The sequence below is a fragment of the Ochotona curzoniae genome, unplaced genomic scaffold (genome assembly GCF_017591425.1).
Source record: "Ochotona curzoniae isolate NIBS_2020 unplaced genomic scaffold, NIBS_Ocur_1.0 contig_430, whole genome shotgun sequence".
Lineage (NCBI taxonomy): Eukaryota > Metazoa > Chordata > Mammalia > Lagomorpha > Ochotonidae > Ochotona > Ochotona curzoniae.
Genome location: NW_024466219.1, coordinates 1,206,215 through 1,224,220, shown reverse-complemented (window position 1 = coordinate 1,224,220; position 18,006 = coordinate 1,206,215). Strand labels below are relative to the sequence as shown.

The 18,006-nt window shown below is 60.1% G+C and overlaps 1 protein-coding gene across 2 annotated transcripts in view; it reads right to left on the bottom strand.

Annotated features, from left to right (window-relative positions):
* Positions 1 to 284: 284 nt before the first annotated feature.
* The window catches only part of CUNH1orf21 (chromosome unknown C1orf21 homolog), a 40,304-nt gene continuing 22,582 nt past the window's right edge, over positions 285 to 18,006 (bottom strand). For both annotated transcript variants that reach the window (XM_040985362.1, XM_040985361.1), the window contains 3 exons: positions 6,623 to 6,699; positions 4,846 to 4,906; positions 285 to 778 (listed from right to left, as the gene is read on the bottom strand). In XM_040985362.1, the coding sequence (XP_040841296.1) occupies positions 740 to 778; positions 4,846 to 4,906; positions 6,623 to 6,699 (177 nt within the window). In that variant the 3' untranslated portion in view covers positions 285 to 739. The remainder of the gene's footprint in view (positions 779 to 4,845; positions 4,907 to 6,622; positions 6,700 to 18,006) is intronic.

Below are 18,006 nucleotides of genomic sequence, written 5' to 3'. Positions count from 1 at the left end.
AGGAAGGGAAGTGGCAAGGCTGGCGTGGTGTCTGGGACGGACAGGGACGACGCTGACTGCGACGGCTCGCTGCTCACGGAGGGAAGTGGGGCGTGCCCCCGTCTTCTGCCCACGCCAGGCCCTGCCACCTGGTGGGTGAATGATCAGGGCGGGGACAACACCGAGCTCCATGAATGGGAGAAGACAAGGATACATAAAAACAGTAAAATGTTTATTTCCTTAGAAAAAAAAGTGAGGGCAAAGGATAAGAAGTGACTGCGCCCACCGGCCGTGGGTGCCAAGGCCAGGCCCTCCAGGAGCGCCTGGAGAAGGTGCCACCTCTACCGGCAGGAACTCCAGGCTTGCCACAGCGGCCACGCTCTGCTGAAGAGCAACACCACCTGGGAGAGCAGGCTCCAGCCGCCCGTGCACACGGGCCAGGAGAGCGAGCGAGCGAGCAGCAGAGGTGAGCTGGGAGTGCACCGAGCCCTCCTCCGACAGCAAACGGGCCGTCCTGGAGCCAGCCTGTGCGTGGGAAGCGGAGGGATGCGACGAGCTGGGACAATCAGCTATGAGGACACTCAGCTAACAGTTTGGTTCTCAGTGTAGAGCGGAGACACGGTGACCAGACGGGGCAGACGACATGGAGCGGGCCTGTCTCGCTGGACTGCCGCTGGCCAGAGGACTGCCATCTGCTCGGATGGCACTGGGGTGGGACCTATGTACACAGCAGTCGCTGCTGGGCCGGGCAGCACCAGCGCTATGAGACGTCCTCCTCTTCCGAACAGTAGTCGCGACCCTGTGGGCACAGGAGAGAGAAACATGACCCAGGAGTGACTCGAGAGGGTGTCCTGGCCGCGGCTGGGGGTGCTCGTGACTGCAGGGCCCAGCTGAGCGCGGTGCGGTGTGCCCCCAGCCAGCACGGGCAGGGCTGGCCTCCCGCCGGGCAGGTCTGTCTTGATGAGATGGACATGGATTTTTTTAAAAAAGGAAAAAAAACCTCACAAACCATTAAGACCTGTGGAACACAACACAGCATATGAGGGCAGGCACTCTATCCACCTGCGGGCACAATGGGGCCCTGTCTGCCAGGTACGCCTGTGTACACTCGGCCACACGGGCTGCCAGCTGCTTACAGCCTCTGCTTGTCAGGTACCTGTACCCAGGCAGATGGCAATACCCACCCTACACACTGGGGGTGGATGGCAGTACCCGCCCTGCACCCCAGGGGGCAGATGGCAGTAACTGCCCTATACTCAGGTACCCAAATGGCAGTTGTGCCTTTGGGCCAGTGCTCATCAGGGCACAGAGCCGCTTCCCCAAGGTTCCATGTGTCCCCGTCCTGCCAGTGCCTGCTGGCACACTCCATGCCACGCTGACCTGAGAGGGACACTTGGTGCATGGCGGTAGCCCTGTGGCTGATGATGCCAAGAGTGCCCAGTGAGCCTCCCCCACTGGCCAGTGTCCATGGTCAGGAGCTGACCGAGAAGCAGCAAGCACGCGTCACCTGCTCAGAGGGCAGGAGGAGGGCATGGGGACCGCATGGACAGCCCCGAGTCCTTCCCTCCCTGGGAGATCTCTGCCACCTTCCGTGTCAAGCCTAAGCAGTGAGAGCCTGTGGGCCACAACACACTGATCACATGTGGGCATTCTGGACTGCGAGAGCATGGTGCCCACGAGGCTGTGGGGCACAGGGTACCGCTGGAGCTCATGGGCCACCACACCACTGTGCCCACACCTTGCCCCCTTGGGCCTGTCTGGGGTGCATGTACCGGGGGCTCGAGGCTTGCACCACATGAACGGGGACAGTCTCAGGTCCTGGGTGAGGGTTTCCAGGTGGTGGAGGCACAGCTCCCCAGGGGACGCCCCAGCAGCACACCGCCCAGAGGGACTCTCCCACTCCCACCCCGTGTGTGAGGCCAGCACGAGGTCCTGCACTGCCAAGATGAGGCGTCCCAGGCTGCAGAGGGGATCCAGAAGGGCGCCACAGCCCTGGCAATCCTGGCAACACCAAGCAGGCAGCTCTGACCTTGAGCCGAGTGCCTGGGGGAGGGCCCTGGCCAGGATTTGGAAAGGCTGGGGGAAAAAACGCTGTTTCCAAGAGACACCCACAGGTACACACCTCCCGGGCCCTCAGGACCACGCATGGTCGCTGGGCGGCTCTGCAGGCGTCCCAGGCCAGCTCCCACAGGCGGCTGGAGTCACACCGGCACTGTGGCCCAAGCCGGCCAGCGCTACGTGCTGTCTCCTGCCCGACCTGGACAGACGGGCTCCCGAGGAGCAGGCTCAGACTGTGTCCACTGAACAAGGCCGCTGCTATAGAGCAGGCAGGCCGCAAAAACTGGCTGGAATCGTCTCCCTGGACAAGTTGGTACCAGCCATCCCATTCTCACAGCAGGGAGACTGAGGCCTTAGCAACTGGCCAGCGGTCACAAAGCCAGTGTTCACTGATGGGGTGCCTCGCCCTGGCCTGGCAGCCCCTCACCTGGCACAGGCCGCAGGCATCCTGGGTCCAACCTGTGCTGGAGACCCTGCCTCTGAAGCACTGTGGCCTCAGCACCCGGGCTGTTCCCCAGGCCAGCACTCCACGTAGGATCAGACTCCTGCTGATGTGCCGGCCTGGGAGAGAGAATGACCCCCAGCACCTAAGTGGGAGACCTGAAAGAAGCGCTGGCTTCGCACCGGCTCAGCCCCAGCCGCTGTGGCCATCTGGGGTGTGAACCAGCGGATCAAAGATCTTCCGCTCTGTCTCCTTTTCTCTGTAAATCTGGCTTTCCAATGAAAATAAATAAATCTCTGGGGCCGTGGTGGCGTGGCCTGGCGGCTAAAGTCCTCTCCTTGAACGCGCCAGGATCCCATATGAGCGCCGGTTCTGATCCCAGCAGCTCCACTTCCCATCCAGCTCCCTGCCTGTGCCCTGGGAAAGCAGTCGAGGACGGCCCAAAGCCTGGGGAACCTGCACCCGCGTGGGAGACCCAGAAGAGGCTCCAGGCTTCAGAATGGTCTGACTCCGGCTGACGCACTTGGGGAGTGAACCAGTGGAAGATCTTTCTTTCTGTCTCTCCTTCGCTATAAATCTGCCCTTCCAATAAAAATAAATAAATCTTAAAAAAAAATCACCAGTGTGCCTTGCAGTAAAGCATTGTGTTCTTAGAGCCTCACACTGGGGAATGCCGACACCTCCAGTGAGGTCCCAGGTCCCACAGGCAACAGTGTGCAGGGTGCTGAGCTGGGGGAGCGGGGTGCTCCGGCTGCAGGGTGCTGAGCTGCGGGAGCGGGGTGCTCTGGCTGCAGGGTGCTGAGCTGCGGGAGCGGGGTGCTCCGGCTGCACTCAGAGACCAGGACGCAGCTCTTGGGCCAACAGCGCAGCAGCCTCCTGCAGCCGGCTGCCCACTTCCGGAGGCCTGTCCTGACATGAAGGACAGCACAATGGGAACACTCAGGACGTGACAGGCAACCCTCCAGAGATGGCCACTCCCACCTTTGCCCATGCCCTTCGCTGGAACGAGCGAGCGTGCGTGCTCGGTGTGGAAACTCTGCTGACACCAGCCTGGAGCTGCTCCTTTGTCAATGGCTGACAGCAAATGCTGCTGGTGCTACAGTGAGCAGGCGGCTCTGCCCGCTGGAGGCACAGGAGGGCAGGGCAAGGTTCAAGGACAGACAACGCTGCCTAGAGATTAGCTCCTTGTCAGGGCCTGTCGGGCCTGGGAGTGGTGCTTATAAAAGCAAGTTCAAATGCAGGCCTCACCTTTTTACAATTTACTTCAAACTCCTAGACGATTCTGCTGCCAAAATAGGGAGTGTGTGTGTGTGTAAGGCATGTACGGAGTGTGTATGTGAGAGGAGTGTGTGTGTGTGTAAGGCATGTACGGAGTGTGTGTGTGAGAGGAGTGTGTGTGTGTGTGTGTAAGGCATGTACGGAGTGTGTGTGTGAGAGGAGTGTGTGTGTGTGTGTAAGGCATGTACGGAGTGTGTGTGTGAGAGGAGTGTGTGTGTGTGTGTAAGGCATGTACGGAGTGTGTGTGTGTGTAAGGCATGTACGGAGTGTGTGTGTGTGTAAGGCATGTACGGAGTGTGTGTGTGAGAGGAGTGTGTGTGTGTGTGTGTGTGTGAGGAGTTGTCCCCTGCCCTGCCCAGGGACCCTACCTGGGGAACTGCAGACAGGCTCCAGGACGACGGCCTCGGGAAGGTCAGGCAGCGCCAGGCAGCGTGTGGCAGCGCCAGGCAGCGTGTGGCAGGTCGGCCTGCGGCAGCTGCGCATGCTGTGGCCGGCAGTGTGCAGGCTCATCAACAGCGAACGCTTGGGTGCACAGGCACCCACACCTCGGAAGCCTCCCCCCTGCAGAGCCGAGTGGGGGGCCCACAGGCACCCCAGCCCCTGCTCGGTCCCTCACCCCAGTGCCTGGCTGAGATCCAAGCCGGACAGAGCGCACGCCCCGACAGCCTGGTCTCTGACTCGGGAGAGAGCCGCATTTAGCCAGAGCAGCAAATCAGGGGCTTGGCTGGGCCCACAGTGCTGGGATCAAATCCCCACTGGACCCCCGTAATCTTGCTGTCAGGGAAGGCGGCCCCACAGGCCAAGCACTGGGAGGTTTTTCTGTGACACACAGGTTGTGTCTGCCAGCCTCCAGCCGTTACCTGGGCAGCATCAGGGGGAGCCAGGCCACGGAGAAAGGCACAAGGAACAGTGTGTGCTGGCGACGAGATGCTGGGTCCAGCTCTGGGTCTCCTGTCCCTCGCCTGACGTCTTTGCTGCTCTCTTGGGAGACTGTCTGGCAGCTGTCCTCTCTCTACCCACTCCACCCAGAAACACTGCTCTCCCATCCCTTGCTAAGTCAAGCGAGCAGATCCTTTCCCAAGTCTTACCTTCTCGATTTTTTCATCCAGCATCCTGAAGAATTCCTGTTGGCTCTCAGAGATGTGCATGCTGCAACAGAAGCAGAGGTCAGAGCCCAGCAGGCGCTTCCTGCGCCAGCACCCTCACGTGCAAAAGGCTGGCCTCTGACCCTTGGGGTGCCCCAACGCCACGCTTCTCACAGACGTGTGCTGTGTGTCTCAGCTCAGAGTCTTGGGAGATGCTAAGCCTCCATGCCAGCTGTCCCCCAGTAGGCAGGCACTCCCATTCTGCCCCCACCCTGGCTGTACTTGGGCTTGCAGCTTCCCCCACCGCGCAGGACCAAAGGGTGCTTTTTCATACATGCGACATGGCCATGCCACATACACGGCGTGCTTGTTCTCAGTCCACTAGCAGGCCACGTCTTGAGCCTGGCCCTCCGCCTCCTTCTCTTCTACTTACTGAGGACCTGGACCCAAGACCTGACAACCCCACGAACTGCCAGTGTGGCATCACCTGCAGCCAGTCAGAACCAGCAGCTCCTCCCTTTGTGCGGCAGCAGGAGCGCGCAAGGTCCCCAAGATGAGCACCCTGTCTGTCTCTAGTCTGCCCCTACCTACAGGGGAAGAGGCAGACTCCTTCCCTCCCTCCCCACTGCAGCTTGGGCTCTGACCCTCCCCCTTCTCCCCTCCCCACTGCAGCGTGGGCTCTGACCCTCCCCCTTCTCCCCTCCCCACTGCAGCATGGGCTCTGACCCTCCCCCTTCTCCCCTCCCCACTGCAGCGCGGGCTCTGACCCTCCCCCTTCTCCCCTCCCCACTGCAGCGCGGGCTCTGACCCTCCCCCTTCTCCCTCCCCACTGCAGCACGGGCTCTGACCCTCCCCCTTCTCCCCTCCCCACTGCAGCACGGGCTCTGACCCTCCCCCTTCTCCCCTCCCCACTGCAGCATGGGCTCTGACCCTCCCCCTTCTCCCCTCCCCACTGCAGCGCGGGCTCTGACCCTCCCCCTTCTCCCCTCCCCACTGCAGCACGGGCTCTGACCCTCCCCCTTCTCCCCTCCCCACTGCAGCATGGGCTCTGACCCTCCCCCTTCTCCCCTCCCCACTGCAGCGCGGGCTCTGACCCTCCCCCTTCTCCCCTCCCCACTGCAGCGCGGGCTCTGACCCTCCCCCTTCTCCCCTCCCCACTGCAGCGCGGGCTCTGACCCTCCCCCTTCTCCCCTCCCCACTGCAGCACGCTCTGACCCTCCCCCTTCTCCCCTCCCCACTGCAGCGCGGGCTCTGACCCTCCCCCTTCTCCCCTCCCCACTGCAGCGCGGGCTCTGACCCTCCCCCTTCTCCCCTCCCCACTGCAGCACGGGCTCTGACCCTCCCCCTTCTCCCCTCCCCACTGCAGCATGGGCTCTGACCCTCCCCCTTCTCCCCTCCCCACTGCAGCGCGGGCTCTGACCCTCCCCCCTCTCCCCTCCCCACTGCAGCGTGGGCTCTGACCCTCCCCCTTCTCCCCTCCCCACTGCAGCGTGGGCTCTGACCCTCCCCCTTCTCCCCTCCCCACTGCAGCGCGGGCTCTGACCCTCCCCCTTCTCCCCTCCCCACTGCAGCGCGGGCTCTGACCCAATACCCTCCTTTTCCTCCACTGTAGCATCAGTTCCAACACAGAGCAAGGGTCTGTGTACGGCTCCACCCAAGCCCCGACCTGGCAAACCACCTGACCCGGACACTGAAGCTCAGGGCCTCTGTTGACCACCCAGGAGGCTGACGGGCATGCTGGCCTCAAGGGGGAAGGCGGAGGTCAGGCGCTGGCACTTACTTCGCTCGGGGTTGGTGGACTAAGCCTGGGACCTCTTTACTCGTCTTGAGTCTTGCACTGGAGCTCGCACTTTTCTCCTGTAACATATAAACACACATGTAAAAGACGAGTCAGGACTCTGGTTCAACCACAGCCAGCTCTCCTCTGGGGCTGCTGGACCGGCGGCCCTCCCCACTCTTGCCCCGCCTGCCCCGGGACCGGGGCTGGCACTGTGGGTAGAAAACCAGCCTTCACAGCCGGTACACTCTGCAGGCGGACGACGCACAGCCAATGCTAGACTCTCCATCTCACGAACAGACAATTCTAGAACCGAGGGGGAGCAGTGCTGCCACGGCCTTGGGTCCCTGGTCAGGGGCCCGCTCCCCAAGCTTTCTGTATAGAACACACAGCACTTACTGCGGCTTCACGCCTGCCGTGGCCGTGGCAGGGACAGCAGCCACAGCTTCCAGACACGTCCAGGGAAAGCCTGGCACGGCCTGTGCCGTAGGAGCTGCTCTGCCTGCCTTCGGCCAGTACCTTCTTCCCCCCAGGGTTCTAACTGTGCGACAAGGTGAGCATGCCACGTCTCCATGTGCGCGGTCGGGAGGCTCACAGGGAAACAGACTTTGCCAGTGCACACAGGGAATGTCAGAAGCCTCGCACTGCGCTTAGACAAGGAGGCTTCCAGAAGCTTACAAGACACCGGCATGATGTGGATCTCAAAACCTTGCCATGCTGAGATGAAACTATCTTTAAATCCCAAAGCCCCAGGCACCCAAGCACCCTGCAACACGGCTGCAACCCACGCCCCGCTTGCAGAGGCTGTGGTCTGTCATGTTCCCTGGCCACGTGCATGCAGATGCAACAGGACAGTTCTCACAAGAGCCTGTCTCTCCCCGGGCAGCAGGTGAAACACAGAGGGCGGCCGCTCTCAATGTCCGAGTGGAGCAGCCCTTCGCTGGTCCTCTCTGGCGCCTCACGCAAGTGGCAGCTTAACCTGTGTGGCCCCAGAGCTCAAGCAGAAAAAGTAGAATTTTGAAAACTTGAGTCCCCCAGTGTGAGAGTTCTCCCAGGTGACTGGCAGGAGTCCAAGCCCTTGGGTCATCTGCCTTTCCTTTCCCAATTGTGTTAGTGGGGGCCTGGATCAGAACTGGAGTAGCTGGGACTCGAACTGGTGGCATCCCATATGGGTGCTGGTTTGAATCCCGGCTGCTCCATTCCTCATCCAGCACTGTGTTTGTGGCCTGGGAAAGCAGTGGAGGATGGCCCTAAACCTCGGGACCCTGCACTGGCATGGGAGACCCAGAAAAAGTACCCGGCTCCTGACTTTTGCTTCTGCCCAGCTCCAGCTGTTGCAACCATTTGGGGAGTGAACCAGCAGATCTCTGCTCCTTCCTTTTACTCCTTCTCTATAACAGAGTTTCAAATAACATAAATAAACCTTAAAAAAAAAAGTTGTATCGTGTAAAAACACCATTGCGAAGGCGCATCCGACAGTCCCGTTCACAGCTGTGCTTCCCGTCCCAGCTTCTGGCTGATGCGCCCAGCCGGGCACGGCCAGGGCCCGAGGCCTGCCTCCCCCGCCATCTCCTAGCTCCAGCCGGGGGTCTGGCCAGCCAGCTGGCACTGCTGGGCGCTAAGGGAGGAAAGCAGGGCATGGGAGCTAGCTCTGTCTGCTTTTTGAAGGAGAAAATGTGAGAGACACAGGTTACTCACAGCACAGGGGATGCTCTGTGACGGTCCAGACCACAGGGGATACTCCGTGACGGCCCACAGCATGGGGACACTCTGTAACATCCCACGGCACAGTGGATGCTCTGTGACGGCCCACAGCATGGGGACATTCTGCCCAGAGTGCAGGGGACGCTCCGTGACGGCCCCACAGCATGGGGACGCTCTGTCAGATCACCACAGCTCAGAAGTAGAGGGGACAGCCTGGCCTGGTTTTGTTGTAGGACTCCTGCACCTCTTGCCGGTCCTCAAGCCCTGGTTGAGCCGACACTTCCAGAAGAGCCAGGCGTGTGGGTTCCCTGTCCAGGAGGGGCCCGGACGCCTCTGCACAGGGCGGCTCCATCTGCTCTGGTAGTGCTCGCAACACTCAGGGGGCCCTGCGCCAGCTGGTCAGGTTCAAACAAAACAAAGGCTGCCCGGGCCCGGCGTGGTGGCGCAGTGGTTAAGGTCCTCGCCTTGCACGCCCGGGATCCCATATGGGCGCCGGTTCTATCCCGGCAGCCCCGCTTCCCTTCCAGCTCCCTGCCTGTGGCCCGGGAAAGCAGTCGAGGACGGCCCAAAGCTTTGGGACCCTGCACCCGCGTGGGAGACCCGGAAGAGGCTCCTGGCTTCGGATCGGCATAGTATCCGGAAGAGGCTCCTGGCTTCAGACCGGTATAGCATCGGCCATTGCGCTCACTTGGGGAGTGAATCATCGGACGGAAGATCTTCCTCTCTGTCTCTCCCCTCTGTATATCCACCTTTCCAATAAAAAAATAATAAAAATAAATCTTAAAAAAAAAAAAGGCCGCCGGAAAGGCATTCTGTGCGTTAAAGCCCATCCTTATCGGGACCCAAGGCCGGGGGCCCGAACTCCCAAAGGGACCCCAACAATTCACCCCCAACTGTGCCAGGGAGAGCAGCAGAAGATGGTGGAAGTACACAGGCCCCTGCACCACGTGGGCACCTGGGTGGAGCTCCTGAGCCCGGGCTCAGCCGAGCCAGCTCTGACCACTGCAGCCATGAGGAGAGCGACCCGTAGCTGGAAGAGCGATCTCCATCATGCCTCCTCTCCCATACGTAAATCTTTAAACACCTGGATTACACCAAACACGCAGCCTGGCACTGGGCAGCACAGGCAGGTCTCCTTCCAGGATACATTCAGTCCGGCAAGCACTTGCTTCTGCAGAGCCACCACACAGCCTGTCGTGGCTCCAGCGGTCTCCCCGCCTGATGCAATCAGCCCTTCCAACCGTGCACAGTTCCCCACCTCTTCCCCCACAGGGAAGGCTTTCCCCAAGCCTGCCCCGACAGGGAGCTCCACCCCTGTGCCCTGTGCTCCTTAGCAAGCCGTTGGGATGCCAGGCACCCACTGCCTGCACAGTGCAGCACAATGCAGCAAGATGGTCCCAGCTCTCCGGGCTCCCAGCATCCTGGGAGAGGCAGAGGCTCTGAAGACACCTGCCAGGATCAGCGGGGCCACAGTCCCAGGGAGGTCCAGGGTCAGCAGGCCCAGCTGGGGAGGTACAGTGCTCAGGGTGAGCTGAGGGTGCAGGTTTCTAAGCTGCTTACTTGAGCTGTGGGGGCCGTGTCCTTCCCCAGGAGGCAGGCCCAGCACTTGCCCTCCTGTCACTGGCTCCCAGAGTGTACACACCCTGTGTGCCAGGACCCCGCTTTGGTGACTGACAGGTAACACTGTGCATGGGCCCTCAGACACACGAAGTCATTCCCAAGGCTGTTTGACAGGGTGCAATATGGACGAGTCTAAGGTGCTTGAGACACGGGATGTGCCTGGAGTAACAGCTGGTGAGAGGTGCTGACACTAGAACAAACAAGCAAAAAACACTAATAGCTCTAAACACGGGGCTTTCCCCCTTACAAAAACAGATTTCTTCAAAAGAATTATTTATTCTTCAGAGTGACAGACGGAGAGACAGGGTTAGAGAGAAGGCCATATCTTCCTGGCTTCCTTCAACACCAGGCAGGAAGCAGGGCACCTGGTGTCTGGGGGGGCGGGCGCCCACATGCCAGAGCCACCTGCTGCTTTCCAAGGCGGGCAATGGAGGGCACGCCTTGCCGGAGTCACAGGCCACAACGCTGGCCCTCCACCCAGAGGTTTTACTTCTGAAAAAGTGGAAACGCTCCATGCTTAAACCTTCCGAGGAAACACAATGGAGGCACAGGGCAGACACCCTCTGGCCTCCCGTGGAGCAGGCCACAACCAGACAAGGACTGGAGGGCTGGGCTGCTGGAGATGCGCCCAGCGGGAACAGCCGACCGCCACAGGCTCAGACGCACTGCCAGCACGCAGGGGAGCTAAGAGCAGGTGCCTGGAGAGACTGCCTCCCCCGACTGCCTTCTTCCTGAGGCTCCAGGAGTGTGACCTAACGCCAGCTGGAAACAGAGCTGAGGCCCAAGTTCCTCAGCAGGAACCTGAGAAACAGCGATGGCTGGGCTACCGCAAAACACCAGAGGCCTGACCCGGGGGCTCCCGGAGGCCTTAGTGACCCCCTGGAGCCAGCACGCACAAGGGGGAGCCCAACAGAAGTCAGCAACCACGCCCATGCAACCCCTTCTCCTGAGGCATGGATGGGGCCTCGACACCCATGGGGGTCCCCAGGGTGGGCCGACCTCAGACTTCATGTGCACCCTGGAGCCGAAATCAGCTCCTGGTCAGAGCGGCCCTCACAGGCTCCTCACATGCTGGGTGCAGAGCAGCTGCTGCCCAGCCGACACCCCACAGCACCTCAGGTGACACCCGACGCCCTGCAGCTCCTCAGGAGATGCCCAACGCTCCACAGCTCTTCAGGTGGCACCCCGCAGCCCCTCAGGTGACGCCCCACGCCCCGCAGTTCCTCAGGTGGCACCCCACAGCCAGCACCTCCCTCAGGTGGCACCCCACAGCCAGCACCTCCTCAGTGATGCCCCACGCCCTGCAGCTCCTCAGGTGACGCCCCATGCCCCACAGCTCCTCAGGTGGCACCCCACAGCCAGCACCTCCTCAGGTGATACCCCATGCCCCGCAGCTCCTCAGGTGACCCCCACGCCCTGCAGCTCCTCAGGAGATGCCCAACGCTCCACAGCTCTTCAGGTGGCACCCCGCAGCCCCTCAGGTGACGCCCCACAGCCCCTCAGGTGACGCCCCACGCCCCGCAGTTCCTCAGGTGGCACCCCACAGCCAGCACCTCCTCATAACCCTAACCCCATGCCCCCGCAATACCTCAGGTGGTGCCCCACAGCCAGCTCCTCAGGTGGCACCCCCACACCATACCCCGCAGCTCCTCAGGTGGCGCCCCACGCCCCACAGCTCCTCAGGTGGCACCCCACAGCCAGCACCTCCTCAGGTGATACCCCATGCCCCACAGCCCCTCAGGTGACGCCCCACGCCCCACAGCTCTTCAGGTGGCACCCCACAGCCAGCACCTCCTCAGGTGATACCCCATGCCCCCGCAATACCTCAGGTGGTGCCCCACAACCAGCTCCTCAGGTGGCACCCCCACACCATACCCCGCAGCTCCTCAGGTGGCGCCCCACGCCCCGCAGCTCCTCCGGTGGTGCCCTACAGCCAGCACCTCCTCAAGGGGCGCCCCACAGACAGCACTTCCTCGGGCTCTGGGAGTGCTCCGAGCCTAAGCCATCTGCACGGGAAGCTCAGATCCCGCATAGGGAGCAGCCACAGCCATGGGGAGAAGGCCCACAGGCCCCCTACCCCCACTGTGCTCGCAGCATCCCAGGCCAGCCCTGCTGAGTCTCAGGCTCACCCATCACCCGGGGCAGGTGTGAGATGCCTGGCCGCAGCCACGCCCGGGCGGGGGCAGAGTCACAGGCAGTGTGCTGTGGGGAGGGGGCAGGGATGGCCAGGGCCATGCTGGGCACAGCTAGCAGCTCGGGGAGGACTGGTGGCTGGGGGGGCTGACACACCCTCTCACGGGAGTGACCGCCAAGCTGGCCTGCAGTCAGCCGGCAGCAGGCAGGCGGGGCCCTAGCGACATGCCTGCGCCGCGCGGCTGCGTTCCCATGGAGACCTTTTATTTTTGCCCAGGAAAGAGTGGGTTTTCCATAAAACACTCAGACACATTTGGAGCCGGTTCACCAGAAGGCGGCAAACAAGGCACACTTGTCCGGGCTACAACCCAAACACGCCGGCCCAGCTCCACGCCGGCCACGCCGGAGCCGGGCAGGTTGGGGACCGCGACACGTCCAAGTGCCAGCCAAAGCCCGGCAGCAACCAGACGGTGGTGCCCGGGCAGGGTCTCCATCGCTTATGAGACACGGCTCTGTAACAGCCACTTCGCTCAACACTTCACCACAGGACCTTCTCATACAAACTCAAAGCCACGTGTCCACTGGCTCTCCACGGGCAAGCCCTCAACAGCCACGTGCTGCCACTGCTACCTGGCTGAGCAGGGACAGTGGGGAGGCAGTGTCCCTGGTTCCAGGTGGTGTCTTCCACTCAGATCCTGGGGTGTGGGCCAGGGCACGTGAGCTGGCCAACTCGGCAGCTAGCCCCCAGAGGCAGCCTCGAAGACCCCGCAGCTCTCTACGGCCCACACGCCGTGGGTGTCATGTCAGCCTGAGTTCTTTTGTTTGTTTTTAATATTTATGTTTATTGCAAAAGCAGATTTTAGAGAAGAGAGATCTTCTGTCCACTGGTTCACTCCCGAAGTGGCTGCAATGGGCTGGAGCTGAGCTGGTCTAAAGCTAGGAGCCAGGAGTTTCTTCCGGATCCCCCATGTGCGAGGCCACAAGCAGGAAGCTGGATGGAAAGTGGAGCAGCTGGAACATGAATAGGTATCCATATGGGATCCCGATGCAAGCAAGGCAAGGATTGTAGCCACTAGGCCATTGAGCCGGGCCCCACCCTGAGTTTTAAAAGTAATGTGTTTCACTGCAAGATGGAAAATACTTTAGACCGAGGAGAAAATTTAAAAAAAAAAAAAATCTGCCGGGAGGGCCCAGTGCAGTAGCCTAGCAGCTAAAGTCTTGCCTTGTACCCGCCGGGATCATATATAGGCACCGGGTCTAATCCCTGCTTGTGGCCTGGGAAAGCAGTCGAGGATGGCCCAAAGTCTTAGGACCCTGCACTCAAGTGGGAGACCTGGAAGAGGCTCCAGGCTCCTGGTTTTGGATTAGTGCAGCTGCAGCTGTTGCAGCCATTTGGGGAGTGAATCATTGGACAGAGGATCTTTCTGTCTCTCCTTCTCTTTGTATATCTTACTAATAAAAATAAAATAAAAATCTTTTAAAAATTAAAAAAAAAATCTGATGGGAAGTTAACACAGCTCCGTAGTAGGCTAATCCCTTGCCTCTGGCCCTGGCGTCCCATGGGTGTCAGTTCATGTCCTGGCTGCTCCACTTCCCATCCAGCTCCCAGCTTGCGGCCTGGGAAGGCAGAACACAGCTCAGGTCCTTGGGCCCTGCATCCACGTGGGAGACCTGGAAGGAGCTCCTGGCTACAGACTGGCTCAGGTCTAGCTGTTGCAGCCATCTGGGGAGTAAATCAGGGGATGGAAGATCTCTCTGTAAATCTGCCTTTCTGATTATAAATAAATAAATATTAAAAATTAAAAATAAGAATCAGTCCCAGTGGGGGGCCCTGACCACTGGCAACACCGGCATCCCATATTGGTTCACGTCCTGTTGCTGCACTTCTGGTCCAGCTCCAGTTCCCATCCTGGGAAAGCAGCCTCACACGGCCCGTGTGCTTGGTCCCTGCACCCCTGGGGAGACCTGGAGGGAACTGCACGTGGGCCAGGCTTCAGCAGCCATCTGGGCAGCAGACAGGCAGATGGAAGCTCTTTCTCTTTGATTCCCCTTTCAAATAAACAAATCTTATAAACATTCTTGTAGGACCACTGTTGCGGACTGCGGGTTAAGTCACTGCTTGCAAGGTTGGTATCCCTGTGGGAACATTTTTCCAGCCCCAGGCGCTCCCTTCCAATCCGGGTCCCTGCTAGTGTGTCTCATGAAGGAGTGGATGCTGGTCTGAGCAGGTGGGAGGCCCAGATGGAGGCCCAGCTTGGTCAAGGCAGTCATGAGAGGAGCGAAGCATGAGGGAGAGGGAGTGTGTGAGTGTGTGTGTGTGAGTGTGTGTGAGTGTGTGTGTGTGTGTGTGTGTGAGTGTGTGTGTGTGTGAGTGTGTGTGAGTGTGTGTGTGTGTGCACTCCTCATCCCCCTACAACACCCCCGTGGCACCTGCTCAGGCAGTTGGAACCCCAGGCAATTCTTCCCAATGTTTCACAGATAATTTCTAGATTTTTAAACAAACACAGAGGCCAAACGGCAGAAAACAAAGATGTCAGAAAAGGGCCTGACTTCACACCAGCTGTCAGAACTGGAGCCAAGCAGGGGCTGCAGAGCTGTGACAAACTGACAATTTTAGGAGCTGCCGCTGGACGTCTATTTTCCATGGAAACCAATCACACGAAAACAACCACTGTGGTAACCAGGATTCCAGGGCAGGCAGACAAGGCAGGTGCACCCACGGAGCCGCGGGGTGCCCAGCCCTGGGGCAGCGGGGAGGTGCAGTCACGGAGCCGCGGGGTGCCCAGCCCTGGGGCAGCGGGGAGGTGCACCCACGGAGCCGTGGGGTGCCCAGCCCTGGGGCAGCGGGGAGGTGCAGCCACGGAGCCGCGGGGTGCCCAGCCCTGGGGCAGCGGGGAGGTGCAGCCACGGAGCCGTGGGGTGCCCAGCCCTGGGGCAGCGGGGAGGTGCAGCCACGGAGCCGTGGGGTGCCCAGCCCTGGGGCAGCGGGGAGATGAGCTTCCATGAAATACAACATGGAGACAACAGGAAGGATCACTTTTTTTTTTTTAAAGAGTAGCCTCTTTCTCAAAGGCTGTTTTGTTAGTTTGTTTCTAAAATGTATTGATTTGAGTGGCACAGTCACAGGGGAGGCAGGGAGGGACAGAGAAGTCCTCATTCTATAGGCCCCTCCCCAGATGGCAGTGACAGCCAGGGCCAGGCCAGACTGAAGCCAGGAGCTTCATCCAAACAACTGGGCCATCGTTCATGGCTTTCCCAGGTACCTTAGCACCGAGCTGGGCAGGAAGCGGGGCAGCTGGGACTCGAAGCCATGTCTGCATGGGGGGCAGTGTTAGACATCGGCTTAACCCATATGCCACGACACTGGCCTCGTGCCCTCAGCAGTGTATCAAAAACAACTGGAAAATGTTCTCCAGCCTCCAACCCCGATGGGAGGGAAGGACGGAGGGAAGGACGGGAGCAAGGCTGACACGGAACAAGCTGGCGTCACTACTCCTTCGCATGACCACGTCTTCTCAGAGCGCAGTGCGAAGGCTCCTGCTCAGCCCTGGAAGGGAGAAGTCGCTGAGGGAGCGAGGTCCACCGGGGCAATCCGTGGCTCATTGCTTCACATTCACACGAAACAACAGAATTCATCATTGCCTCTTTCCTGCTTTTTGTTTCTAGATTCCAGTAAAAGGGATACTCAGAAGCCCAGGCAAGGGTGAGTCGCTCAGCAGACACTGTTACCACATGCCCGTTATCGGGTTCCACATCACGTCCCATCCTGTGCACTCCCACGAAAGGCGTGGCTCACCAACCTACCACTGTCGCTAACCAACGGCAGAACAGACAGAATTCCCCACAGGGACGTGCTGGAAGCAGGGGGACCTGTCCTTGCTGCTGTGAGGCTGCTGTGTCTAAGTGCCACAAAGCTGCCTTTGTCTCCACAGTTCCCACTCTGGGTTAATCCTCAGACAACAGATACAGCACTACAGGAGGCTGCTCACACACTTCCAGCAACTCAGAGAGGCATTCCCAGGGCCCACGATGCTTCCCACTGCCAGGACAGCGGTGCGGGCAGCCCAGGCCGATCCCTCCGCTTACCCTAGACAACATCACAGCTAGCGAAGCTGCAGGGACCGGCCACCCTTCTGTGCCCACACCAGGCTCTGCTCCAGGGCTCCTGGGGGCTGTGAGGTTCCTCGAGCGGGTGGCTCCAACAGTTCACACAGGAGTGTGTGTGACACCCACATACTCCAACCTCGGATCTAGCTCAGGGTTTTCTTGCAATTATAAAGAGTTTACAGCTCTGGGAAGATCCCACAGGGGGAAGCCCTTTGTGCGTTTGTGAGAGAGAGAGAGAGAGACTGACTTATCCCTGTGTGTCGGTGATCTCATCTCTGTGTCTGTGACCTCATCACTGTGTCTGTGACCTCATCCCTGAGTCTGTGACCTCACACAGTGTGTTGGTGACCTCATCACTGTGTCTGTGACCTCATCACTATGTCTGTGAGCTCACACTGTGTCTGTGACCTCATTCCTGAGTCTGTGACCTCACACAGTGTGTTGGTGACCTCATCACTGTGTCTGTGAGCTCACAGTGTGTTGGTGACCTCACACAGTGTGTTGGTGACCTCATCACTATGTCTGTGACCTCATCACTGTGTCTGTGACCTCATCCCTGAGTCTGTGAGCTCACACTGTGTGACCTCACACTGTCTCTGTGACCTCATCCCCGTGTCTGCCAGAAGTCCAGCTTCATTCTGTAGAGGAGAAATTGTGTCTGCCTGTACATTAGGCACAAGCACCAGTGGAGGCTGTGGGCTTTATGACAGCGTGTGGCTTCACTCGTCCTGCCTCCTCCAGAGTGTGTTCTGTAGAGCTCCAGCCACCTGCACGCGTGCAAGCAGGGGACTTAACTTTAAAGGAGAGGCTTGTGCGAGGACAGGTACACACCCATCCCGCTCACACCGCAGTGGCGGCTCCCTGCCAGCACAGCCGCCCAGCTCCATGCTCCGAGCCGGCAGGTGTGACAGCACTGGGGGGAAGCAGCTGGAGGCGCCACCGACACCCCAAGTCCCCCACTTCCAACAGTAAACCCGCTTCGTCCCTGATGCCAGTCCTCCCTTGCCTTCCCCTCCCATTCCCAGCTTCCTGTTCCACTTCCTGCTCTAGTGCCCTCATAGCAGGTGCTGTGCCCAACCAGGAAGTGCCAGGCAGTCCTGTTTCAGCATGGTGGTGCAGCAGCACACACCAACGCCAACCCCAAGCTGAGCTGCACCCTGGCATCTGGGGAGCGCTGTCCCGGCACCAGTCCTGTACTTTCCACACGTGGCATCTGCTGCCCACAGAGCCCACGGAGGTCAGTGGGGTCAGCCCTGCTCAGAAACGCAGGCAGCCCGCCACGTCCCGGCCGCACACCGACAGGCCAGCCCAGGGGGACCTTGGCACTTCCATCCTTCCTGAGATGGCAGACAGGTTTTCAGAACCCCAGGTTGCTGAGTGCTGTACCCCAACTTACACGAAGCCCAGAGACACACCCCGGGCCCCCAGTCTCGTCTCAGGCCTCGCCCTCAGGCTGCGGGCTGTTCACTTCAGCTGCCACCACCTCGCAGGATGCACCAAGAGCTGAGCGTCACGTGCTCTGGGTTTACTGTCAGCGGCATATGGGGGCGGAGTGAGAAAGCCAGACACCTGCAGAAAAGCCACTGCTCTGGATGCTGGGACTCGGGCGGCCTCTCACTCAGCACTCACCCCCCATGGGGCTACAACCAGCCAGCCACAAGTATAAAAAAGGCCCAGGCTGGCACTATGCTCGGATCTGTGCAGTTGGCATCCCACAGGGGCGCTGGTTTTACACCAGCTGCTCCACTTCTGACACAGCCCCCATCATGGCAGAGGATGGCCCAAGTGCTTAGGCCCTGCACCCATGAGGGAGACCAGGAAGA